General features: G+C 41.6%; 1 protein-coding gene across 1 annotated transcript in view; it reads left to right on the plus strand.

The window, feature by feature from the left end:
* CEP120 (centrosomal protein 120) overlaps window positions 1–27,664 on the plus strand; it is a 104,769-nt gene that overhangs the window by 23,101 nt on the left and 54,004 nt on the right. Inside the window, exons 9-16 of the mRNA XM_073676815.1 lie at window positions 586–763; window positions 1,164–1,313; window positions 4,185–4,367; window positions 9,010–9,106; window positions 9,932–10,069; window positions 13,753–13,842; window positions 22,521–22,613; window positions 26,478–26,639. Of these exons, the coding sequence (XP_073532916.1) occupies window positions 586–763; window positions 1,164–1,313; window positions 4,185–4,367; window positions 9,010–9,106; window positions 9,932–10,069; window positions 13,753–13,842; window positions 22,521–22,613; window positions 26,478–26,639 (1,091 nt within the window). The remainder of the gene's footprint in view (window positions 1–585; window positions 764–1,163; window positions 1,314–4,184; window positions 4,368–9,009; window positions 9,107–9,931; window positions 10,070–13,752; window positions 13,843–22,520; window positions 22,614–26,477; window positions 26,640–27,664) is intronic.

Below are 27,664 nucleotides of genomic sequence, written 5' to 3' on the forward strand. Positions count from 1 at the left end.
TAATCGAACGGAATTGAATTCTCCTCAAGTTTTACAAAAATTAAAATTTTCAGAATATAATTTTTTTTTTTTTGTAAATTTAGCAAAATGGCCGCAAGCTACGGCCACTATGCCATTTTATTGAACCGGGGAGGGCAAACAAACTTAAAAAAATACTTACCTCATGTCTCACCTATCCCGCCACCCCCGAAATCTTCCATCCAGCCCTTTGTGCTTTTACTTCTCACCTTTACCTGCCGCGCATCCTGGTCAGCCTCTTGGCTTGTGGATGGACTAGGCCTCTGACATCACTGCGCAACGCGTTGTCACAGCTCACACCATGGCGTTGCAACGAGCGTCACCCGAGTGACGTCAGAGGCCTAGTTGAGCTGTAAGCCACAACACGAGCATACAAAGGAACATTCAATTCATATCAAATAACATCGTTGCAAATTGAATTTCCCTTGAAAATCCGCGCAATTTGGCAAATTTGAATCTGAGCAGATTTGATCATCTCTAGTTTATTAAGTTATTATTTTTTAATTCAGCTTGAGCACACCTTTATCATGCTCTTCAAATGACAGTCTTGTCTGTTGTCTACCACAGTGGCCCAGTCACCGCCATCTGCTCCACAAGGTTCTGTGGAGGCTGTGAAGAGTCTCTCAGAGTCTGTCTCTGGGCTGAAGATCGCAGTGCCCCCTGCCGCACACCACTTCTGCCTCTCCATCGACTTGAGAAGCATTAGTAATCTAGATGTTGGATTTCCTATAAACTGTATGCTAAGGTTTGGCATTTGTTCTTTTGGCTCGGGGTAATGTTGGGTTACCAAGCACTTAATTTAGAGTAATCCCCCGTGTATTGGATATCCTTCACACTGGTAAATTGCTTTCGCTTGTCCCTCTTGTCTATAGTTTGAGAACAAACTTTATATTCACTTGGCAACGTCATGGGATTTTCATCATTGCACCTGACTGCCGAGCAGATCCAGCCTCATGGCAGACATGTGGGAACAGAAGAACTCTGGGGAGAACTTTTGGTTAAATGACCATTTATCTCTGTCAGTCTCTGCAGTCAGAGACTGCAGTCAGTCTATCACTAGTTCCCAATTTGTGTAGTGTGGAGGTGGAATAAACCTGCTGAGCAATCAGAGGCTGAGCTGCACTTCTTTTCTTTCTCTGCTTCAGGTACACTTACTCATTCTTTGGCAGTGCAGCCCCCATTATGACTAACCCTCCAGTGGAAATACGAAGGAATATGGAAGTGTTGCTCCCACAGTCTTATTGCACCTTTGATTTTGCAGCTATGCCTCATAAACTTCAGGAAACATTCATAAGGTATGGAGCCGCTCCACTTGTCAGCCCTAATCCATATTGGTTACCAATACAGTGCAGTGTAATAACACTTGTCTCTTCCTTTATATATTATTGCTGCTATCAGGTATGCATTGTGTTTAGTGAGCAGAATGGAAAAGATTGGTAGCCTTCTCTACCCAGATAGGAAAGAAAAAAACATAAAAAGGGAATCTGTCAGTATGATTTCCCCCCGCGCCCCTCCATACATACTGTATATGAGCAACACAGGCCATTGACACCTTTTATAGCTTCTGTGTGTGGCTGCATCTCTGGCTTTAATTTATTTGCAAATGTGGTGTAAAGTGCTCTGGACGTGGCAGAGCACTTCGCAAACCTCTGCCTCGTCAAGGTCTTTCCCCGCCCAGCACCAGTCTCTGAGAGCTAGCTCTATGTTGGCATCAGGCGCTAGGCAAGGAAATCAAGTTAAAGATGCTGGGCGAGGAAACAAAGATTTGGGAAATGCTTTCACACCCAGAGCACTTAACAACTGGTTTGGATAAGAATTACAATTCTGGTTTCTTATGAATGTAGTAACTGCTAAAAATTTAGAATTAGATGATGATAAAGAAGACAAAAAAGGTGTTGATGGATTTGGCTTTAATTTTTTGGGGGGAAGTTAGAAGGGTTAAAAGTTGATCAGCAAATTCAAATTTTTCCAACAAAATTTAACAACAAAAACAATTTTTTTAGGGCCCACATCACATTTGAAGTGACTTTGAGGGGTCTTTATGACAGAAAATACCCAAAAGTGACACAATTTTAAAAACTGCACCCCGCAAAGTGCTCAAAAGCATATATAAGCAGTTTATTAACCCTTTAGGTGCTTCACAGGATTTAAAGCAATGTGGAAGGAAAAAATTAACATTTTTCTTTTTCTCACAAAAATATTTTTAGCTCCAGCAACATTTTGCGGGAAAAAGTAAAATTTTCTTTTTTTTTTTTCTTCCACATTGATCTAATTCATGTGAAGCATCTAAAGGGTCAATAAACTTATTGAATGTGGTTTTGTTTCTAATGCAAATGAAAACAGTACAAATTCGCTCAAAAGTAGTTTCCATAGAAGATGGGAATAGCATATGTTCAACTTTGCTTTAGAATAGATCAGCCAGAAGGTCAGTTTGGGTCAGGGAGAGCAATATCCATCCAGATCTGCCCATCAGAATAATAATATTTTTTTTAACATTTTTTGTTGGCGATTATCTGGCAATGTACCGTAATTTTCAGACCACAAGACGCACCTAGGTTTTATAGGAGGAAAATAGAAAAAAATTGAAGCAAAAAATGTGGTCATGATGCACTATTATGGGGGAGAGGATGTGCTGCTGACACTGTTATAGGGGTAATGTCCCCCAATTCTGTACTAATATGCCCCATCCTGATATATATATATATATGGCCCTATTTTCCTGTTATACGTGACCCCCTTACCCCCCCCATCCTGGTATGCATGGCACCCCTTACCCCCCCCATCCTGGTATGCATGGCACCCCTCACCCCCCATCCTGGTATGCATGGCACCCCTCACCCCCCATCCTGGTATGCATGGCACCCCTCACCCTCCATCCTGGTATGCATGGCACCCCTCACCCGCCATCCTGGTATGCATGGCACCCCTCACCCGCCATCCTGGTATGCATGGCACCCCTCACCCTCCATCCTGGTATGCATTGCACCCCTCATCCTGGTATGCATGGTGCGCCCCCCCCCCCCCCATCCCTCATCCTGGTATGCATGGTCCAACCCCCCCCCCCCCCCCCCCTCCGTCACTGCCATGCTCCCTCACATGGTGAGGTGAGCTGCTGGAATAGTCAATGTTCCCCACACTGGGACTATGGGCGTGGAGAGTAGGGACTATTCATTCTCCACACTGTAGCCTCCACAGCTCTTGCTGTGCCTGGGCAATCGCGTGTGCCCGCTATTAAAGAGCATGAATATTCACTACTCCCCACTCCTATGAGAGTGGAGAGTAGTGCATATTCATTCCCTTTAATAGTGGGCACATGTGACTGCCCAGCCGCTGCAGGAGCCTGTGGCTGCTGGTGACACTGTGTTACCGCTATTAAGGAGAATGAATATTCAGTGCTCCACACGCCCATATTCATTTTCTTTAGCAGCGGCACAGTGTTGGCTGCTGCAGGCAGCTGCTGCCTCCTGTGCCCCGCTATTCCTCCACTGCCGCTCCCCCCACATCCACCATCACCCACAGCAACAGTATAATATAGTGTATTCGAACTATAAGTCGCACCCCCCCCACTTTCCTCCAAAATTTTGGAGGAAAAAAGTCAATCAATCAGAAGAAGTTGGCACGTGAGGCACAGAACCCGGGACGCTGAGGTTCGGGAAGTGCTCTGGCATGCCCAAGAGCACTGCAGCCTCATTTGCATAAGGAAGAAAACATTGTTTTTATTTTTTACTTCCTTTCCATTAATTCTGCAACAAATTGTATAAGTAAATGTACAATTTCCTTATGTTTTTTCAATGCCCTATACACCCGTACAAGTAGGTTTGGGGGTGGATCACACTGATATTCCCTTCAAATTTCTATAATCTTGAATTTACTTGTTTAAAGTTACATCATGACTGTCTGAATTTAATAGAACTTAATTTGTTATTTTTTTTTATTTTTTTTTTCCTGCAGTGTACCGCTATTTACAAATTTAGGTTAAGCTAAATGATCTATAAAAAGATTTAATACCGCTTTTAATCTGGTATTCATTCTTCCCCCTGACCACTAGAGGGCAGTTTCGCTCTGTGTCCGTCCTTACTGCTGCTCTCTGTATAGGATATAGCTAATCTCACATAATCCATTTTATTGTACAGATCTTGAGAACCTAACACCATGATCTTTTCTAGGATGCCGCTGCTTGTTGAAGTGTGGCACAAGGATAAATCTGCAAAGGATCTTCTCATCGGAGTAACGAGAGTTCACTTATCAAATGTGTTAACTACCGAAAAGACGCGGTTCTTAGGACCGAATGGAGACAATTGCTGGAGACAGATTTTTAATGAGAAGGCTCCTGTTCTGTCTATACAGGGGTAAGACAGGACCATAAACAAAGAACTTAGGCAATGTCCGAATTCTTTTTCTTACCTTTTTTATTCACATTGCTATAGAATGAGTGTGTTCAGTGCTGGAATTTGTTTCTTTCTTTCTTTTTTTTTTTTTAAACTTAAAGGGGTATTCCCATCTCTAAAATCCTCTCTCAATATGTAGTAGGTGTAATAAAAAATCTTGGAGATGGGAATACCCCTTTAACGATAGATTTGCCAAGCAAAATGCCCTGGAATTCTGGCAGATTGCAGATTGCATCCAAATGTAGCGTATGGGACAACCCCACCATATGCATCAATCACGTTTCACTCCTTCTTTGACAGTTTTAAAAAGTATCCTCTAAAAGGGGCGATGACCAGACTAGTTTTAACCTCTGCCTGACTAAGCCAATTTTTGTTCCTGCACCCTCACTTTTTTCCTCCAATTTTTCTTACAGCCAAAATTTTTTATTTGTGTGGGACAAGTTGTAGTTTTGTATAACACTATTAATTTTACCATATAATTTTTAGATCGTTCAATGTAGAGTAAAAATGACCTGGCAACATGATTCTTCTGGGCGGTGTGATGACCGCCATCCTTAGCTTATATAGTTTTTTGGGGGGAGATTTTAGCGAAAGTGATTTAGAAGTATTCACAACTTTGTAAAAGAACAATAAAATTCTATTGCCATTTTTGGAGACTTATAACTTTTCTATTATTGTGCCATCAAAATGAGCTTGTTTTTTGCATATCGAGCTTTCCTGTTTATTGACGCCATTTTTGGGGTACACACTACATTTTGATATATAATATTTTTTTTTAACTGCTTTTTTGGGTTAGAGATGTGGTAAGTCTAAAAAGATGTTTATTGTGTGGTTTAAATGTAATATTTTGATCATATTTTTGGCTGGGGCTACACAGCAACATGTGTCATTGGAAACTTTGCAAAATTAGATGTAATGATTTCTCATAGTGTCATGTTGCAACCTGTATTATAGACACTACATTCGCAAATGTTTCCAAAAATTTGGGATTCTTGTTGTTACTGATTGCAACTCACAACACACTTGCCATAGACGCCAGTTCAAATTGCATTTTTGCTGTCTTTTTTTCCTTAATATATAGCTAAATGACAGCTTTAAAATAGTCGCACAACAGCAAGTTACAGACAAGTTGCACAAATATTTTTGTCGCACTACTTTTCATTCAGAGAATTGCTGTTACTCGATACATGTTGCTGTGTAACCCTACCAATGCAGCAATACCCAATTTTGGCTATTCTTTTTTTTTATTTTTGTTTTGGGAAGTGGGTGATTTTGAAATATATAGATTTTAAAAACTTTCCAAAATTACTTTTACTTTTCTTTGCCAATTGACCTTAAAGGGGTACTCCGAGGAGATAAAAAATGATTCTAATGGCTCAGCCTTCATAAACAATAAAGATAACATGAACAGTGCTGTTTGTAACTCTCTAAGTACCTGGAATTCCGACACTGGAGCTGCTCCTCACTGCTCCCCCTCTCTTATGGGATGTTACGTCACAGATCAGGTGTTGTGGAATGCTTCTAGTAGCAGCAGCCAGCTCCCAGATAATGTCTCCTTGTCTGCAGGGCTACTAGTAGGGGGCAGGCCACGCCCCTTCACCTCAGACTGCAGACAAGGAGACATTATCAGGGGGCTGGCTGCTGCTACTAGAAGCCGGGTATAAGGGGGGCAGGCCACGCCTCCTGATCTGTGAGGTACCATCGCATAAGGGAGGGGGAAGCAGTGAGGAGCAGCTCCATTGTCACACAGAACTACAGATACTCAAGAGGGTTGCAAACAGGACTGTTCATGTTATCTTAATTGTTTATAAAGGCTGGGCCATTAGAATTTTTTTTTATCTCCCCGGATTACCCCTTTAACCTGCAATTGTTTGATCACTTTCAGTATATGCTACAATACTTTAATGTTGAATGTGTGTGTTTTTTTTTTGTTTTTTTTTTACTATTTAACATAATGTAGCAAGCAGGGTCAAGATGGAGTCTGCGGGGGCTATCAGTGTGCCCCTATCTGCAATGGCACTCAACAACCATGTTGCTTAAAAGCTTCTGGCGGAAAATTGTCAGCAGCATTATGGGATCCCGCTTTTCATGTCGGGATCCCACCATCCAGAGGTTCGGGCACAATTTAAAATAATTTTCCAGTATCCCAATATTAAGTAATTTCTATGCTATTTTGTGCCCAAAAAAAAAACCATGCAAGTGTGATCAAAGCACTAAAGTGGGCAGCACGGTGGCTCAGTGGTTAGCACTGCAGCCTTGCAGCATCGGGGTCCTGAGTTAAAATCCCACCAAGGACAAAATTCTTACCGTGTTTGCCTGGGTTTCCTCCCACACTCCAAAGACGTACTGAATCTAGATTGTGAGCTCCAATGGGGACAGTGCTGATGATGATGTCTGAAAAGTGCTGTGAAATCAGTGGTGCTGTGTGAGTAAAATAAATAAAAATTTTAATAAATAAAATAATGAACATTCAAACCAATAGATGGCACTGTCTGAAAAGGAATCATTGTGGATCATGCAGACCTTGTATTAATTTTTTGTTTAAATCTTGCCCTTCTGTAAGATAAGAGCGCTCCTAAAATGTCAGCATAGACAAGATAACGCCTTGATCTTGTACTTCAATATGTATATTCTTGTTGATCTAAACATCATTAGTTAGGGTGTCACTATTATTTTTACTTTACCAAAAAGTTTCTGCCGTACACCGCACAGACAGCCGCTGCAATGTATTCTGCATGATAGGCACAGAGATGAAGCCTGATAGACCCTTCTGTAAGTCAGTCTGGTGCCCGGGCACTGCTGGCATCTGTCTTAGGGCTCTTTTAGACATCATTTTTTTCCACGTACAAGAAAAACTGACCGAGCTTCATCCGATTTTCATTAGAGTGTGATCTGAGTTTCATCAGAATTTGGTCTCATTTTCATCAGTTTTTCTTGTATGGGAAGAAAAAAAAAAATTCTTCACCTTCTCCTAACAGTGCATGAAACACTCAGAGAGCCGTCATATTTGGATCAGTATCGCACATGTTGCTGCGATTTTGCGCAGAACACTTGTCTGCAAATAATCATGGACATGTATATTGCTCCATTCACATTCATAGGTACAAGTGCTGTCTGGGAAAAACCTAGGATAGCACCTGTACGCCAAAAACGGATGTCTGAACGAGCCCTCATGCCTGATGCAACACTATTAAGGTGTACATTTATAAGAGAAATCTCAACGCAGATGTGAATATGGGCTTCTTTTCATTGTTGCATTTATATACTGACATATTTTATTTCTGAACAAAAAAAAGAGATTTTGTAACCATTTTTTTTATAATGCTTTTTGCAGCACAAAATCAAAGAAATAAAACTCCATTAAACAAAGTTGGGCTACACCGCACCATGCTGTGTTATGGGAAAATGAATTGTCCTACATCATTATTTACCATAGTTAAGAACCAAATTTTATAGATTTAAGGATTACTGCCTGTTTCTGTCCTAAACGCCCCCCAACCCCAATACAGCCGCCAGTAACTTTGAGAGGTGATACTGAAACTTTTCTCCTTGTTTTAACCCTCACCCTGTCACATTTCAGGGTGTTTCTTTTTTTCTCTCTCTCTATCTATCTATCTATCTATCTATCTATCTATCTATCTATCTATCTATCTATCTATCTATCTATCTATCTATATATATATATATAAGTGAATGTGTCAGCCAGATTACCACCCCTCCCACCAAACTGTTTATAGGCACATATCACATCATAATAGCAAGTTATCACCTACCCACGGAAAATGGTTGAGTCTTCTCCTTCACCAATCCCAAGAACTGGTCTTTGGAGTGCTCCGTTTCCATTGATCGGTGGACTTTCATGTGCACCACCACTCCATTCATTGTCTATGGTTTGGAGAGAGCGAGGTGCAACACATAGCTATCTCCTGCAGTCCCATAGACAATGAATTGGGCGGTAATGCACATGTTGAATGGAGCATTGCTCCACTCGAATTTGACACCTTTGTGCCCTATTGTAAGGATTAGGCTACGGTCACACTATCAGTATTTGGTCAGTATTTTACATCAGTATATGTAAGTCAAAACCAGGTGAGGAACAATCAGAGAAAAAGTATAATGGAAACACTTGCACCAATTCTGCATTATTGACCCACTTCTGGTTTTGGCTTACAGATACTGATAGTGTGACTGTACCCTTAATGAGAGCCACGTCGGTGGGACACCCAGCCATCAGCAAGTTATCACCTATCCTGTAATTTTCTTTCATGATAAAACTTTAATGACTGATATGCACCTCTTGACATAATTCCTTTTAATTAACTAAAGTAAACCACTCACATAAGTAAAAATTATTTCACTAAGTGTCAGTCTGAAAACTTAATTTCTTCATTAATTTCTAACTCTCCTGAGTTTCTCCATTAGTTTCTAAGCCTCCTGAGTTTCTAACTCTGCTCTCTCCTGGGCAGCTTCTATCTAGGACTTACCATATCTACTCCAGTTAATAAAACAATGTGTTTAAAAAAAAAGATGTATAAAGTAATATTATTCTTTTTCTTACATTGTTCTGAATACTATAATGAGTATTTGCAAATAATCTTTTCAGATCTGAAAGCAAAGTGGCTGATCTCTCATACGCTATCATATTAGAGGACTTTGGACTGGTGAAAGAACGAGAAGTTGTTGTGTCCGAGTCCTTTCAGGTATTTTTTTTATTCATTTTTATCCGACGACCGTACATACAGAGGTTGAAATAAGTATTGAGCACATCACCAATTTTCTTAGTAAATATATTTCTAAAGGCACTATTGACATGAAATTCTCACCTGATGTCTGTAACAACCCATCCAATCCACACAGGCAAAGAAATCAAACCATAGATGTCCATGAATTCAGTTATGTGTAATAATGAGAAATGACTCAGGGAAAAAAATATTGAATACATGAAGAAAGAGGTTCAAAAAACCATGGAAAGTTATGACACTAGCTGAAATCTATCAGTAATTAGAAAACAATCCTGCTGCTTAGTGAAAAATATCAGCCGGTTCATCGGATTGCCTATTAAAAGGTGTCTCATTACCACAGAAGAAACATCTCATGATGGGTAAAACCAGCGAGCTGTCTCAAGACCTTCGCAACCGTATCGTTGCAAAACATACTGATGACATTGGCTAAGGAAGAATTTCTAAACTACTGAAGGTTCCAGTGAGCAGGTTCTGACTCCAACACACCCCTCATCAAGACCGGCGTTGTTCCCACCAGTCTTGATGAATTGTGGCCTATGTTTTTTACTTTGGGAGTCGATAGACAGTATGTCCCGTTGTATTTTTGTACAGTGGCCTAAGTTGGTGGTATTGTTGTGCAAGACTTTTACATCTGTCAGAAGGCTTAGATGTCATGTCAAGAAGGCCTAACACGTTCTAGTTGTTCGAAATGTACAGCTCTAGTCTTTTGTACTTAGGTTTCTTTTCCTTCCTATGATGTCAGTCACATTTAATATTAATTCTTTAATTTTTGTAAATCTCCAGAATTCAGCACCACCGAATCCTCCCCAGCTGTCACCTTCTCCGAAACATGCTTCTGAGCCACGTGAAACCCTCGAGTACAAAGCTGCCCTCGAGCTGGAAATGTGGAAGGAAATGCAGGAGGAAGTTTTTACAAGTCAGGTATGCAGTGTGTAGGTCTCACTAGTAAATGATTTTAAAAAATAAAGTTTTGTGGTCACTCATCCATTTGTGCCTGTCTTTCTATATTTCATTTTTCAAATCTATAGCATGTTTCTCATTTCGATCAAGGCATAAGCCAAAAGCACAGTTATTGCCTGGAGCAGAGTTGCAAAGCCAAGCCTTTTTAAAAGGGTTTCTCCGAGAATATGAAAATGGCCACCGTCACATATTTTAAGCTGCAACATGTCAGGACAGGTTGCAGCATGTACAAACACTGCTCGAGACTTGTCTCGACAATCAGAGGAGCAGCATCATTAACAAACATACCTGATCTGCTCTCTCAGCTACGGAACAGGACTATTACATGAGAAAATAAAAACTTCTCTACTGACTGAGCACAAGGGGCTTTTTTTCTCAAACTTCAGTCCTGCTCTGTGCTCATTTATATAAACCAGTTCTGCATGATTTACTGCAGGGTACGGAAAGTGACTGAGCATGCAGCAGGACTGAAGCTGGAGGAAAAAGCCTGTTGTGCGAAGTCAGCTGAGGACCAGCGGGAGACACTAGCAATTGTGCAAAGAACCATTGGGGATCTTATTACCTGATTTGTTGTTTTTTTTGTTTGCTTTTTTTTTTTTATAGTTATAAGAACATAATGGATCCCTTTTAAAGCCGTGTAAGAAGACTAGTTACCGTACTATATATGAAGATTAATTTTTCATTTGCTTCTAAGCATGATTTTGTAAGAGAGGCATGTAAGTGGCTGATTAGGGCAGCAGTTACGGTATATTGCTCTTGGACTAGACATGACCTCTCATGTTTTGTGTCTAAATTATTTCCAGCCCTACCCTTTCAGCCATATATCCGGGGTTCTGATACAGCGTACAATAATGACTACATGCCAACATACTTTTATCATGATTTCTAGCAATAATATAGATATTATTGGCAGGAACCTTGTATTATTCATGAGATTCTTTGTATCAATGTAAACTTGCATTTTATTAAATACTATTTAGAACATTCTTTTAATCTGGCATGGCTGCAGTTATTAAATATTTTTCCATGCTTATTTAAGCACCATGTTAGGTAAATTTTGTCTTCATTATCAGCATATAATCTATCTTGAAAGGGAACCGGTCTTATCCCTTAACGCCATTAATCTGAAGGTTAATAGCGTTACAGAAGTGCCCAGCCGGTGTACTGAAAGTGCGACACTTGGGAGAAAATGAACTTTATTTTTCCAAGGAACCGCCGGCTTTCAGTCATGCAAGCGTGCTGGTGCAGCTTCAGTCATCACTCTATATACTATACTGTGATTGGCGGCTATTAGCACGCCCGGCACTTACAGTGACAGCCGACTCTGTTCTGATACACTGCTGAGTTGGCTGTCACTCAAAGTGCCAGGGCGTGCTTACAGTGCGCAGTGACTGAAGCCAAATCGGCACGCCTGCCTGAGTGAAAGCCGTCCACTCTCGGTAAAAATGAAGTTAATTTTCTCCTGGATGCAGCACTCTCAGCACAGCGGCTGGGCACTTTCATAACTGTATTATTCTGCAGAATAACCCTATAACTGCAAGTTAATAGTGTTGTCGTACAGGACAGGTTCCCTTCCTTTTTTTTTTTTTTTTTTTACGGTCTTAGATAGGTGGTTTCCAGCATTATATAATTTATGTATAATCTGTTATAAAGTAAAAGGGAAGATAAAATATAGTAGGAGTTCTTTATTTCTTTGAGGTTAGAAAAACAATGGACGTATGTTCGGACCAGAATTGGCCTCCAACTATGTGAGCTATCTTTATTGCATGCGTCAGGTGTTATATTCTCATTTTTCACCCAGCCACTTGTGTGATCTGATTTCCTATTAGGGAGCCTGTCCCTGATTCATGCTTCCCATGGTTCTAGCTGCTGGACACACCTGTCCGGTTTCCCTTAAAGTATTTAAGGTCTCTTTAAGTCCATAAGAAAAAGACCCCCTCTGGCTGCTTGCTCTGTACAATATATAGCAAGAGACTGAGATTAATCCTTCACAAGCAACTGTGTTCTACTTTTAGCAGATTAACTCTTTATAAACTGCTATTTTCTCCTATTGCAGATTAACCCCTTAGAAGCAGATATGTCGTCTTCTTTTAGCTGGGATGCAGAGTAAGCAGGGATATCTTATAACATGTCTGATATATAACCGCATTCATTATGAAGTAAAGTTTAGGCTCTTGGTTGACGAGGAGGAAAATGTTCACATTCTCTGATTCACTGCTTATTGGAATGCACTGCCGAAACGACTCCGCATCTTAAAGGGAACCTGTCACCATGAAAATGCAGTAGAATCTGCCGGCATCATGTTATAAAGCAGGGGGAGCTCAGCAGATTGATGTATAGTGTTGTGAGAAAGACTAGGTATAACTTGTATTTTCTTCATTTAATGCTCTGCTCTTTCTGGGGTTTTTGGTCCAGAGGGCGGGGCGATCAGTAGCTGACAGCTATCTTTATATGATTGTGCAAACAGAAATAACTGTCAGTCAGTTGGAATTCCAAGAAAGAGCAGAGGTATAAATGAATAAATCACAGGTTATACTGAATATTTTCCCACAAAATCATATTCCATTCTGCTCAGATATTCCTCCTTCTCTATAACATGGTGCCTGCAGATCGCATTGTATTTTCTTGGTTCCCTTTAATGAATCAGTTTAGGCAAATTTATGAGAAAAATAGGTTAATCTATTCTGTCATGGAATTAAGTGGCAAACGACTCGATAACACAGATGAATTGGTAAGTCCACCCCAAATCCTGCAGCGCTAAGCACAAATTTCCATTTATTTATTATTTATTATGCATTGCTTATATAGCGCCATCATATATTCCTCAGGACTTTACAAATATTCTTATCACTGTCCCCAATGGGGCTCACAGTCTAAATTCCTTATCAGTATGTCTTTGGTGTGTGAGAAGAAACTGTAGAACCAGGAGGAAACCCACACAAACACAGGGAGAACATACAAACTCCTTGCAGATGTTATCCATGGTGGAAGTTTGAGCTTGCTCTGATAAAGACCACCTAAAACTTGCATTGTTGTATCTCCGAGAGAAATCGACTGATTTTCTAATGGCATTTATTTGAGAAAAGTCTATTTAAATTCACCTCTTGTCGTTTCTTGTGTTTTTCTCAGGGTTGACGAGTCCTACATGAGCATCCCTGCTCTGCAGATTACAGTTTACAGCAGAGCATGGAATTGCACACCGCGCCTTTTTTCCTCTTGTCTGTAACCAATTGTAAACCAGAGCTAATAAGTGATGCTTGTTTAATGCTACTCCTCAACCTGACGGACTCATGTCTTGAGAAATGTTTCTTCATGCTGCAACCCTTGCTTATGATGGGTTGCTGCCCGAAATAGGTGACAGTGGTCATTTCTGATTACTTCTCGGAGAATCTCTTTTTAAGTTTGGACCACCAAGCATTTTCACGATACTTGACACACTTGAGGTATGTTACTAGAGCACAATGAATCCTTCTTCAGCTCTGAACCAGGATGACCTTACTGCAGAGACATAATGTAACTCGGTATGTTTGACGTTTATTGTGATATTTTTTTTCATTATTATATTGCTTGGTATTACTTTCTTTTTTATTCATTCAATAAAAATATTCAAAACTAATTTTTGTTATCATATTTGTCATGGACAGTTGAAAAAGAGAGAATTGGCTCACTTGCAAGTCCTTGTAGAGGAATGGAAAAAGAGAGAGCAAGAAAGGGAAGCATTGGTAAAGAAAAAGGTAAGCCTTGTTGACAAACTTTTTTTATATTTAGGCTTCAGTGTGTTATGTCAAGCAGTAACCTCTTTTTAAATGGCGTGTTAAACGGTTGGCATCTGCCTATGAAAGCAGTATTCGGAGCTTGCTCAGATCACTGCTGTTTAACCATTCAAATGACTGAAGCATTTAAATTTCTCCGTTGCCAGTGCCTGATCGAATGGCTTCCATCAGCCCACCGTGATGTTATTGCAAGATGTCTTTGGGTTGTTACGGCAGCTGGGCTGGCATCCTTTTTTGAAGAACGTCATTTTATGTATGAACTGCAGTACATGAATATTGCAGTATATAGAATAAGTGAACAAATGCAGATTTAAATCCCCTTTGGCAAATAAACATCATAAGTTCAACGGGATTGAAGAGAACCTGTCACAAGAAAAAAATGCTGTTAATAGCATTATTAACCTGCCTGGCGCCCGCACATAACCAGACGCTGCGGGGAGAAAAATCACTTTATTCCCCCTGGCAGTGTTCCGGTTTCAGTCACGGGGACTGTGCCGGCATGGGTTCAGTCACCGCTCTGAGAATAGAGAGCAGCAGCTGTAACTGCGCCCACAGCCCTGACTGATACAGGCTCTGCATTAGGGCCTGTTGTCAGTCAGTACTGGGGGCGGTTACAGCCAGCCCCCTGACTGAAACCGGAACGTTGACGGGGGAATAATGTTAATTTTCTCCCAGCAGCTTTCAAGTAAGTGCCGGCCCTGGGCAGGTTTGTAACGCTATTAATTTGCAGATGAACACCATATCTACAGGTTAATAGTTTTTTCCTGGTAACAGGTTCCCTTTAAAAGAGAAAAACAATTGAAAAAAAGTGAAATCATGCCCCTTTTCCCTTTATTAAAAATGAGCATATATTTAATTTCTGCATCTGTAAACATCCAATTCATCAAAATATAAAATTAAGTAATTCAAACTTAAAGCAATGCAAAGAGAAAAAAGCATGAACACCAAAATTGCAAGGTTGCAGTCAAAATGCTTCTCTAAAATAAAGCAATAAAAAATCAGTATATTAGCAGTGTATGTAACCCAGAATTGTATTAATAAAAAAACATTTAAATACACTTTTTTTTAGCAGTGATTGTGCTGCCATAGAAAATCATATTGCCACGTCATTTTTAATGCACAGTGATCTCTGTAAAAGCTAAAAAAAAAAGGCAGAATTGTGTCTTTTATTTTTTTTCAATTTCACTGCATATTAATTTTTTAACAGTTTTCAGTACATTATATGATAAAGCGAACGGTGTCGTTCAAATCTACAACTTATCCCACAAAAAAAAGTCTCCCTATGGCTAAGTCACCTGGAAAGTAAAAAAGGCACAAAAAAATGAAGATTGTCCGTGGTGGGAAGGGATTTTATCAAGTATTGCTTGTATTTTTCAGTAATTAAATTTTTATTTTTTTTTGGAAGCTGATCAACATTTGCTCCTGTCATGCATTTTTTGAAGATTGTAGTATTAGTATTTTACAGAATATTATCTCATCAAGATGTTAGTCCTTACAGCAGGGTTAAATGGGATCTGTTATTTTTCTCCTGATCTGTCTATTTTAGTAAATATCTGTATTCATCATGAAATTTCACAGCTTCTATTCTTAGATCTCTGCTTTGTATTATTTCTCATATGTGTAATTCACTTTGTATTAACTATATCCTATAATCTGATACCATTAGGTTTTTTTTTTTTTTTGAGTCAAGTTTTAGGCTATGTGCCCACGATGCAGAAATGAAGCAGAAAATTTCTGCAGCGTTTCTGCATCTCCCTGGCAGAAAAAACGCATGCAGATTGTGCATGCGTTTTTCCTGCAGAATACATGCGGATTCACATGTGGATTCACATGCGTTTCCGCATGCAGATTGACAAGCGCTTTCCAGGCGATAGCATCACTTGGAAAGTGCTTGACAACTAGGTCACACTATATAAACCCATGCAACCGGCATGGATTTATATAGTGTGAACTGTAAAAATAAAATAAAATAAAGCTATACTCACCCCCGAGGCCCCGGCGTGTGCTGCAGTGCTCCTTCCTGGCTGGTTCCCTGCTGCCGGCATATCGCGAGACAGAGCGGTGAAGGGCCTGCGGTCACATGACTGTGACGTCACCGAAGGTCCTTCAGCGAAGCCGGCATGCAGAGAAGCCTTCGAAAAGGGGAGTATAAACTTTATTTATTATTTTATTCTTTTTTTACAGGTACAATGGTACCCAGGTCTGGAGGAGAGTCTTCTCTCCTCCAGAACTGGATACCATCCGCACATAGAGACTCATATAATCCGCTTGTACAAATGTACAGTCGCGGTTTCTATGCGTCTCAATGCAAGTCAATGGCGGGAGTTCCGCTGTGCTTCCGCAAAATTAAATGACATGCTGCGGATTTTTGTACGCAGCATAAACGCTGCGGAAAAATCCGCAGCATGTGCATAGAACATGCGGAATCCCCTTGGGGACCATGGGGTGCGGATTACCCAGCGTTTCACCAGCGTTTATGCTGCGGAAATTCCGCAACATAAACGCTTGAAAAGCGCTACGTGGGCACCCAGCCTTTAGGTAAGTCACTTCTTTCTTACTAAGAGTTGAATAGAGAAAATTGTGTCACTCAGCAATGTGTAAAATGGTGGTAAACTTTATTCAAAAGGAATAAAATTACAGCAGGGAGGGAGCAAGGATGTGGAATACCACGTGGTACCGCCTGGACAACAGCCGTTTCGTGCTTAGGAGGCGCACCTTCCTCGTCCATGCCACAACTTTCTCTCCGACTCTTAGTAATTATGTATTGTATTTCTCATTGCATCATTGCTGAGCACCACTAAGGTTATTGGGAATCTGTTTTTTGGAGTGTCTGTACTACCCTTTGGGATCTGCAACTTCTTTCTTGTTGATCAGCAACATATTACTTTTACCTAGCACTTAGGGTTTAAGCAACCCTAAGTAATATGTGACTTACATATCCATCAAGAGCATGTGTCACTTTGCTCCATGACATTGCACTGATGGCACCTGCTGATTGGTCTTCTTATAGATCCTAGAAGGTTACCCCTGCTGCTAAAGGGAATCATAATATAGGGCAAGAAAGCCTGATTCCAGCAATTTTTTTTTTTTTTTTTCTTAGAAAGCTTCAATTTGTGCTCCAAACCCGTGTGCTTAAAAAAGTGACTATGTGCTACAAAAAAAGTGCAATAGGATGCTGATATCTTGAAACCTCTCTAAAAGGAGAAGGGTCCCCAAACTGTTCCCCATCCCTCCAAGCCAGAAGAGGCCACAGCGAGAGTCAGGGACAAAATGTTTCCTCTAGTCAAAGCCAAAGGAGAAACAATCTTACTCCCAGCATCTGCCTGAGTCAAAGGATCCCATTTCTCGTTTGGGTGGGAACTGTCTGCTCCCCTCCAGAGAGAGGATGGGTCAGGGGAGAGCAGAACCCGATGACTACACACTCCCCACTCCCACCACTCAACCCCAGACCTGCCAAGAGAGGAACCCGTAAGGGAACAACAAAAGTCTAGTGACAAATGGACACACGTGGAAATGATGACACACAGTGAAAACAAATATAATAATAAATAGTAAAGGTTTTACAGTGTAATACTGAACGGACCTGAGACAGGGAATTTAAAAACCCTAAGGCCTGGAAAAGGGTGTCTGCATGAAGAGTAAAATAGGTGAAGTGCAAATATAAAGTGCCGAAATTCATGTGGGGTTCCCAATACCAGTAAATTAAGGCGTCCCAGGGTCACCAGTCCTTGGGCACTTCGGGTTTTCCATCTCCCTCGACCTAATGGCGTTGATCCTGGGGGGCCATGCTTTCCACCAGATGACTATATAAGCCACCTGGTGTACTAGCAGGCGCACCAAACCCAGTGTGCATTGTGTTAATCCACTAGGGCTACCTGCTCTCTTAGCCACCTTTTCGAAAGTTACTACTCTTGAAATTGGCCAAATGGCCGAAAAGCAATGATTCCAGTAATGTATCACTTACTGGACTACTTTGTGTAGTTTGTATGCAATCCCTGTTTTCCCTGCTGCAGATGTAGCGGTGGTCAGGACACTGAGCTGTGTATTACCCTGCCCACACCCCTGATTGGCAGCTTCCTGTGTACAGTGTGCATTGTCAGCAAGATGCTAATCAGTGGTGGGGGCAGGGTTACACAGATCAACCTGACTGTCCTGCATGTCAGACCTAGTCAGGCAGAGGTAATCGCCTGCTCATAAAACACTGATGGTATTTAAACTACAACACACAGCCTGGGTGTTACCATTCCTCATGTCGGAGAGGCTTGTACTTACAATCTAAGGCTATGTGCACACGAAGCGTTTTTGATGCATTTTCGCGGTGGTTTTCCTGCTGCGAAAACGCTTGTTAATAGGTCTGCCAGGTATAGCAATGGTAATCCGGTTGTGCTGTGCACATGATGCGGAAATTTCCACTCCGGATTACCGTTGCGGAGAAAAACGCAGCATGACCATTGTTCGGGCGTTTCCGCCGCAAATTCGTGCCTATTGACTTGTATTGAACCGCAGCAAACCCGCAGGTATAATATCTATACCTGCAAAATTGCTGGGTTTCAATTGAAGCCAATGGGCGCGAATTCACGCCGGAAACGCGCTGCGGCTGGTACCCAGTTCGGTAGAGGAGGACTACAACTCCTCTCATCTGCTCTGCCCAGCCCGCATGCCCGCTGTGAAAAAAAAAAAAAAAAAAAAGTAAAACATTTTTTTTAAAAAACCTCTATACTCACCTGTCCGGTTCCCCCCTGGTATCCTCCTTGTCCCTGGCGGTGATGCGCTGTGGCCGGCGGTGCACTGCGAGAGCGTGCTCGCTGCCAGCAGCGTACTGAGCTACCAGGAGCTGCAGTGACGTGGGCGATCAGCTGATCGGTCACGTGACAGATCAGCTGATAGCTCATGTGATGTCACCGTGGGAACCTTCAGAAGAAAGTTCCCAGTGTGATGGTGGTGAGAGCTCATCAGCTGATCTTCAGCTGATGAAGCCCAGTGACCTACTGCAGCAGCATGTATACTGTCAGGGGTCATTTTACACCCCTGTCAGTATACACTGCTGTCTTCTACATCAGTGACATCAGTGATTGCTGATGTCACTGCTGTAGAAGTGACACCTATCGTCGTGGGACACTCGTTGGCGATGATCGTGGACTACGTCGTTGACGACGGACAGGTGAGGGATATTGTTGGTTGTTATTTTACGTTTTTTTTTTCAGAAGATCGATGGCTTCGTGGACGGAGTGTAATAAAAAAAAATTGTAGGAACGTGTGTTTTTTATTTAATTAAAATACTTTATTCTGGCCGTGTCTTTTATTGAAAAAGCGGCGACCATTTTACTACGCAGTTAGTAATGGGGGCGTCTTACAGACACCCTCCATTACTAATTTGGGCTTCACGGCAGCCACTAATACAAGGCTGACGTGAACCCCAACCCTATTACCCCACTCGCCACCACTACAGGGCAGTGGGAAGAGCGAAGGCTAAGCGCCATCTTATGGATGAGCCAGTTCTAGGACTGCTGAGGGGTGATATTAATAACCGCGGAGGGGGCTAGTATCCATGGCCCCTTCCCTAGCTATTAATATCAGCCCGCAGCTGTCTAGTTTAGCCTTTTCTGGTTAGATTTTACAGGGGGACCCCATGTCATTTTTTTTCTGGGGTCCCCCTGTAATCTAGCCAGTAAAGGCTAAACAAATAGCTGTGGGCTGATATTAATAGCCAGTGAAAATTGTTAGCTAATGGCCCCTTCTCCGGCTACTAATATCAGCCCCCAGCGGTCGGCTTTCCCCTCTTCTGGTTATAAAAGTGATGCGGGAGCCCACGTCACTTTTTTTTTTTTTTAAATTTTAGGCTCTGTGCTCACGATCCAGACGTAGCAGCGCTTTGGACGCACATGTTTTGCTGCGTCCAAAACGTTGCATTCTATTGAACGCAGGTAAATTCACATGTGTTCACTGAACCATGCGGATTTACCTCATTCAATACATTCTAGTGATAAAATTTCTGTTGTGCAGACTAGCGACTCCGCAAGAGAATTTGACGTGCTGTGGTCCTGAAAGACGCGCCGCATGTCAGTGTCCACGGGTGATTCGCAGCCTCTGATGCATGCATAGAGGACATGGATTTTCTAGAGATCCCATCCACTATGCTGTAACATCTGGACGCTGCGGGTTTGACGCTGTATAAACGCGCAGCATCAAACCTGCAGCTGCTCCTGATCGTGGCCACATACCCAAACTCACCTGCAGCATGTCAGTTTCTGTAGCGGACTTGCTAGTCTCCGCTGCAGATTTTGACCGATTTGAAGTGTCATTATATACGGTGGATTCACATGTACCGACAACAAAAATGTGGCATTAGAACACCGTGTTTTGGATGCAACAAAAATACGCTGCATCCAAAGCGCTGCTAAGTGCTGGTCGGGGGACGTAGCGGCTAACGAACCAGCTGTGAGCTGTTATTAATGGCCAGGGACCATGTTTGCAAATGGCACCTTCCCAGGCTAAAAATAGCAGCTCACAGCAGCCGCATAAATTACATGAATAGAAATGCTAATGAAGATTGGATGAATGGGACTAGCTGACACCTAGTTCTTTTGTTTGGTGATGTCAAGGTGTCAATCAGACCTTTTCATGACCAAACCTAATTAAAGTAAAGAGTTAAACACACAGACACAAAGTAAACACTTTATTTGAAATACAACATACACATTCTTTAATCATTTAAATTAACCAATATACTCACCCCAGTTGTGATGGTAACCCAAGGTTTAAGCAATGTCCCACAAAATAACTTTATTTAGCTCCAAAAGGCATTCATTGATGTACAAAAATGCTTCAAAAAATGCATCAAAGACGCGTGGAAAATCCGCATTTGTTTTTTCCTGCCAAAGAGATGCAGAAACACACAGGAAATTTCTGCTTCAAATCCTGACCGTGCGCACATAGCCTAATACTGGCAGCACTGATTGGATGATGGAAGTGTCCAGGGACACCCCCAAGTCGTAACGATGTATTCAAAGGAAGCTCAGAAAAGAGGCTTCATCAGCAGCATTACTATTATTTACTAAAACAGACACGTCAAATGATGTGACTGAGCCTCTTTTTAAATTATTACAAAGTTTATCGGATGCCAGACCAACAAAGGACTGATCGTACAGACTTAGACCAGATTTTTTATTACTGTTAGCTGCTTTTTTCTTGCCATAATACAAATTCTAAGTAAAGAAAAATGAGTGGCCATCATTACTTTAAGAAATGAAGGTCAGTCAGTCCGAAAAATTGGGCAAACTTTGAAAGTGTCCCCAAGTGCAGTTGCAAAAACCATCAAGAGCTACAAAGACACTGGCTCATGTGAGAACCGCCCCAGGAAAGGAAGACCAAGAGTCACCTCTGCTTCTGAGGATAAGTTTATCCGAGTCACCAGCCTCAGAAATCGCAGGTTAACAGCAGCTCAGATTAGAGACCATGTCAATGCCACACAGAGTTCTAGCAGCAGACACATCTCTACAACAACTGTTAAGAGGAGACTTTGTGCAGCAGGCCTTCATGGTACAATAGCTGCTAGGAAACCACTGCTAAGGACAGGCAACAAGCAGAAGAGACTTGTTTGGGCTAAAGAACACAAGGAATGGACATTAGACCAGTGGAAATCTGTGCTTTGGTCTGATGAGTCCAAATTTGAGATCTTTGGTTCCAACCACCGTGTCTTTGTGCGACGAACAAAAGGTGAACGGATGGACTCTACATGCCTGGTTCCCACCGTGAAGCATGGAGGAGGAGGTGTGATGGTGCTTTGCTGGTGACACTGTTGGGGATTTATTCAAAATTAAAGGCATACTGAACCAGCATGGCTACCACAGCATCTTGCAGCGGCATGCTATTCCATCCGGTTTGCGTTTAGTTGGACCATCATTTATTTTTCAACAGGACAATGACCCCAAACACACCTCCAGGCTGTGTAAGGGCTGTTTGACCAAGAAGAGTGATGGGATGCTACACCAGATGACCTGGCCTCCACAGTCACCAGACCTGAACCCAATCGAGATGGTTTGGGGTGAGCTGGACCGCAGAGTGAAGGCAAAAGGGCTAACAAGTGCTAAGCATCTCTGGGAACTCCTTCAAGATTGTTGGAAGACCATTTCCGGTGACTACCACTTGAAGCTGATCAAGAGAATGCCAAGAGTGTGCAAAGCAGTCATCAAAGCAAAAGGTGGCTACTTTGAAGAGCCTAGAGTATAAGACATATTTTCGGTTGTTTCACACTTTTTTGTTAAGTATATAATTCCACATGTGTTAATTCATAGTTTTGATGCCTTCAGTGTGAATGTACAATTTTCATAGTCATGAAAATACAGAAAAATCTTTAAATGAGAAGGTGTGTCCAAACTTTTGGTCTGTACTGTATGTATATGTATATGTGTGTGTGTGTGTGTGTGTGTGTGTGTATGTATGTATGTATGTGTATATATATATATATATATATATATATATATATATATATATATATATATATATATATATATAATAATATTGGTTTTGAATGATTGTAATATTCATTACAGTGTGGTCGAGAAGTATAGTTTATACACATTTTTAATATTTTGGTTTCAAATTGTAATTGCTGAATATTTTTGCTGCAACTTTTCCAGGTTGCGGACTACATGGCCCAGGAAGAACAACTGCAGAAAGCCTTGGCGGATTTAAAAAAGAGAGAACTTTTAATTTCGAGTGACGAACTTGAGGTATGATCGTCTCCTCTTATACTTTCAGTAAAAGGATAAATAGATGTTAGCTATGAGGAAACTGTCTGGCTGTAAAATAGGAGTGCCTATATTAATTAACTTGTCATTAAAGAGGTTGTACTCTACTTTATCATTGGTGACCTGTCCTTAGGATAGGTCATCAGTGTCAGACTGGTCAGGGTCCAACTCCTGGCACCCCCCCCCACTGATCAGCTCTTCTTGGTGTCGGCGGCAGTTGCCGTCCGGAGATGCTTGTCTGTGGAGCTGCTCCATCTTCTGATAGTGGCCACAGCAGGGTACTGCACATCCACTTGCTATTGATTTGAATAGGAGGCGGATGTGTACAGTAGTAACCGGCCGCTATCAGAAGACGGAGCAGCTCAGCTACTGAGTATTTGTGGCCACCGACACCGAGAACAGCTGATCGATGGGGGTGCTGGGTGTCAGACCCCAACCGGTCTGACACTGATGACCTACCCTAAGGATAGGTCATCAATGATAAAGTAGTGGACAACCTCTTTAAGTCAAAGCAATACATCATAGAAAGGTAAAATTAAATGAGGGGAATACTGAAATTGCACAATATTTAGAATAAAACTAGAAAATAGTCCAGGATATTGTAGTAAAGACGTATTATTCACTTGAGTCCCAAATACAGGAAAATAGACCTGTAAATTGTGTCTTGATGTTGACAGTGATAAGTTGTTCACCTTCGTTCTCCATTCTCATATATTGTAAAATATGACCATGCTTCCATACTTTCACCTATGAAATGTAAGGCTTTCCGCCTAGCAAGGATTGAGTAGAGAAGTCATAAATCTTCAGGGTCATGGAGAATATCCTGCTTTTTGTTCTTGGCACAATCCTATTGGTAAAATCCGACATTTGCTATGATACGGACATAAAGCAGAAAGTAACTGGTGCCTTAAACATTTCCTTATCTAAGACACATTAATTTATTCTAGACATGTTGACATACTGGATCTGTACAAGGAAAGTTTTATTAAGTTTGCCTTCTGTTACAGTGTAAGCTTGTACATATGCGATAATTCGCTTTGTAGTAACAGTATCCTAGCCTGTTAATAGCCTGTTACCATTAGATTTGTGTTCGTGTTTTGTTTCTATCTTGTTTTAGGCAAGCCACTTCCTTCTTGCTGATTAACCAATATTTTTGTTCTAGGTGTTCTTTAGAGCAGGGTTCCCCAACTCCAGTCCTCCAGGCCCACCAACAGGTCATGTTTTCAGGATTTCCTTAGTATTGCACAGGTGATGGAATTATTGCCTGTGCAGGTGATGCAATTATCACCTGTGTAATACTAAGGAAATCCTGAAAACATGACCTGTTGGTGGGCCTTGAGGACTGGAGTTGGGGAACCCTGCTTTAGAGTATTCGTTATTTTTATTTCATAAATTAATACTGCACATGTAAGTAAACAACTTTTATAATATATTTTTTATCAGAAAAAAATGCTTCTTTCTCCTCGTAGACTGATCTTTCACTTAATTCATGGGTAAAATCTGTATTGAGTGAAGACAGATTTTTTTCCATTACTGAATTGATGTTGGCAGTTGGTGCTTTCAAAATCTATGGAGAGAGAAGTTGGAGGCAGACACAGACATTCTGCTGAACATTCTTATGAAATGACTGTTACATTTCTGCATAGAACTTTATAAGCACCTACTGTCATCTCCTATATCAGTTGTGGGGAAATCTGTATTCACTGAAGACACATTTTAACCATGAATTGAGAATGAAAGGAGAAAAACGCAAATTTCTCTGATACGAAAATAATAAACTTTTCAATATACCTTCTGTACTATTGATTTATGAAAAAAAAAGTTAAGAGACAGTTACTATTTTAACGCACCACTCCAGCTTTTTTTTTTTATTGCAATGCTGGAGTGGTGCTTTATAAATATAAGTCCCCTGCCCCTGTCTGATACTCACCTGCTGTCTTCATCCTTTTCCAGCGTCACTCCGGTCAGTCTCCGGTGAAAAGGTCACTTTTCAATAGAAGTCTGAGAGCCTCGTTCTGTCCCTCATAGACTTGAGAGCTTGTGACGTAGCTTCTGACTTCAGGCCATTCAGAAGGTGGTGTCATAAGATGATGCTGGGGGACCGGAGCTGCGCCAAAAAAACTATGAAGAAGCCGGAGGGCGAGTATATGGCAGGCGACTTACACTTAAAGTGCCACTCCAGCAATGCTGGAGTGGTGTTTTAAGCAATTGGGGATGAGTAAATAAATTTGCAGGATCTTGGCCAGCAACGGCCATGTCAGTACTCTGTGGGCTCAGGACAGGAACCCTGTGAACCGCCTTGTTCCTGTTGGAATCCGTGGTGCCTCTTCTGATTTTTAGGCCCAGCATGACATCATCGTCTTAACACATGCTTAATGTTGTGCGAAGCCCGCTAATCAGAAGAGGCGGCAGGTATGAGGCAGTTCTCATGGCTCCCATCTATCAGCCATAGACTACTCATGTGGCTGCTGGATAAGGGTCCTTCAAATTGATTCACTCATCTCTACTATCAATATAATGAATTAAAGGGAATCTGTCACCCCCTTGGCGTTATCACACCTCTAATATGGGCATACAGGTGATAGAAATGTAAATCTATACAGTGTCTTTTTATAAAATCCGTTTTCATATGCTTGGCGCCTGGGGGACGCCAAGAAATCCCCGTCTATCTGCTTAATTTCCATAATCCTCCCCTCCCCTGCACGTCAGTGACTCGCACTAGACCACTGCAGCGAAAAATGGGGCCGGGAGCAAAAACAAGCGCGCCTGATGTTGGAGGCGCTTTGCGCATGTGCGGGATGTGAACAAGAAGAGTGCACGTCACAGGGCCCTGTGACGTGCAGGGGAGGGGAGGAATATGGAGATTAAGCATATAGGTGGGGATTTCTTGGCGTCCCCCGGACACCAAGCGTATGAAAACGGATTTTAGAAAAAAATCATTTTTCTGCAATAAGACCGCTAATATGGGAAATACAGGTCTGCATTGATTTACATTTCTATAACCTGTATGCCCATATTAGAGGTCTGCTATCGCCCAGGGGGGTGACAGATTCCATACGAGCAGGTAGGATAGAAGTACATAAAATGTTATAGAATCATTATAACACCACCAATTTTAATGAAAATGCTTGTCAGTGATGCACATTGCATCACTAACAACGCTATGGGGGCAGTGTAGATAGTAGATAGGACATGACAGGTTCCCTTTAAAATCAAGTGTTTGGGCAGAAAATGATGTACACTAAATATATGGGGTACAGATGAATCACAGACCGGGGCAGGGTCCACGTGTCCCTTGGCAGTGACATCACAGCTCCCGGCCTGGCAGAGACTGTCAGAACAACGTGTGGGTTGGAGTATGTCTTCATTTATTGCTAACAGCATGGCTCCCCTCTAGAACAATTATCATTTGGACAGAAAATCCCTTTAACCCCTTATTGACATTTGACGTATAGTTACATCATATGCTACTACCCTAACTTTGACGCAGGCTAGCAAGCAGAGTCAGCACCTTTCCCGGAAGATAAAGGCAGATGATAGCAGCAATCAACAGCCATGGGCGGAGCAGAGCTGGCGTTCATAGGAGACCGTGATTTCCGCTATACATAGCACTTCTATAAGTATTGCTGTGTAAGCAATTGGATCATTGCAGGTTAAATTCCCCTAAAAGGGACTAATAAATATGGTAGAAAGTGAAAAAAATAGTGAGGTGCAGTGCTTTTTCACATTGCGGTTAGATAGGGGCATATTACGAACAGGAGAAGGTAATCCCTATATCTGTATTTCCATTTGTTCTGCTTTCTTATTCTGATTTTCTTTAAAGCTTTTACTGTCCTTACTTTTCAGTTAAAAAAGGTTAAGGCAGAACTTCAGTTAGACTGTGAGCGAAGCGTCCAGGAGCGGCAGGACGCCGTAAGGAGAGTGCGAAAAGACTGTGTACATCAGATAGAGATGGAGAGGTTAAAGGTGCGGCAGCTGGAGGAGGACAAGCTGCGGCTTCAGCAGCAGGTAATTGTCTCATCATCTGGATTGTTATCTCAGGGCTGGAACTGTGTTATTTTATAAGTTACCTTAAAATATTGTTTAATATGTTATGTGAAAATCTAGTATATGATGTAGATGTATAATAAGGATGCATAGTGATCTATCTAGATATCTACAGTACATGGCCAGGCACACCGACGCCATTGTTCATAGGTTACATAATCTAATTTTAGTAATTCAAAAGAAGTAGAGGATAGATTGGCATCGCCATAGATTCCATGCTTCCAAAAGGTTTGTCAACTTTCTCCCTGCTGAAGCTGCCACACTAGACTAGGTAAGTACTCCAGTCAGGTACTGGAGTGAGATTTCTGGTGTGTGGGACACCACCACTCGTCAGGAATTAGACAAGCCGTGGCATCACGCCCGTGTCTCTTCCCATCCTGCCACAGCTCCACCCATTTTGGTGGAACTGGGATAAACTGTGGTGAATATTGGTGTGAAACTGTTGATGAGTCGGGCCCTCCCAGCTTTAGAATACAAGTCCATGGAAGGAGTCAAGGTATACCCAGAAGACACCAGGATGTCCTGAGAGCGTTTTGCCAGTATTTTTGCTTCAGAAATGGCTGTTTCATTATTGGAGAAAGTCATGAAAATACAGAAAAATCTTTAAATGAGAAGGTGTGTCCAAACTTTTGGTCTGTACTGTATCAGATATTGATTTGAGTGTTGGATCAAGCTCGGCAATGCAATTCTGTGGGTCCACGAACACAATTGGACCGCATTTGGATGCTGAGTGCTGTCTGTTTTTCATGGAGTTAGGTGAAAGCTGAGAATTTTTTTTTTCCACATACGAGAAAAACTGTTGAAAGTAAGACCTAACTTGGATAACACTGATAAAAAAAAATTCTGTTGAAACTCCTTTGTTTTTTCTCGTATGTGAAAAAAACCTGACATCTGAATGAGGCCTTTAAGGGAATCTGTCACCAGGTTTTTACTACCCCATAGGAGAGCAGCATGATGTAGGGGCAGAGACCATGATTCCAGCAATG

The sequence above is a fragment of the Phyllobates terribilis genome, unplaced genomic scaffold (genome assembly GCF_046119375.1).
Source record: "Phyllobates terribilis strain yellow unplaced genomic scaffold, ASM4611937v1 Scaffold_1__5_contigs__length_1240528914, whole genome shotgun sequence".
NCBI lineage: Eukaryota > Metazoa > Chordata > Amphibia > Anura > Dendrobatidae > Phyllobates > Phyllobates terribilis.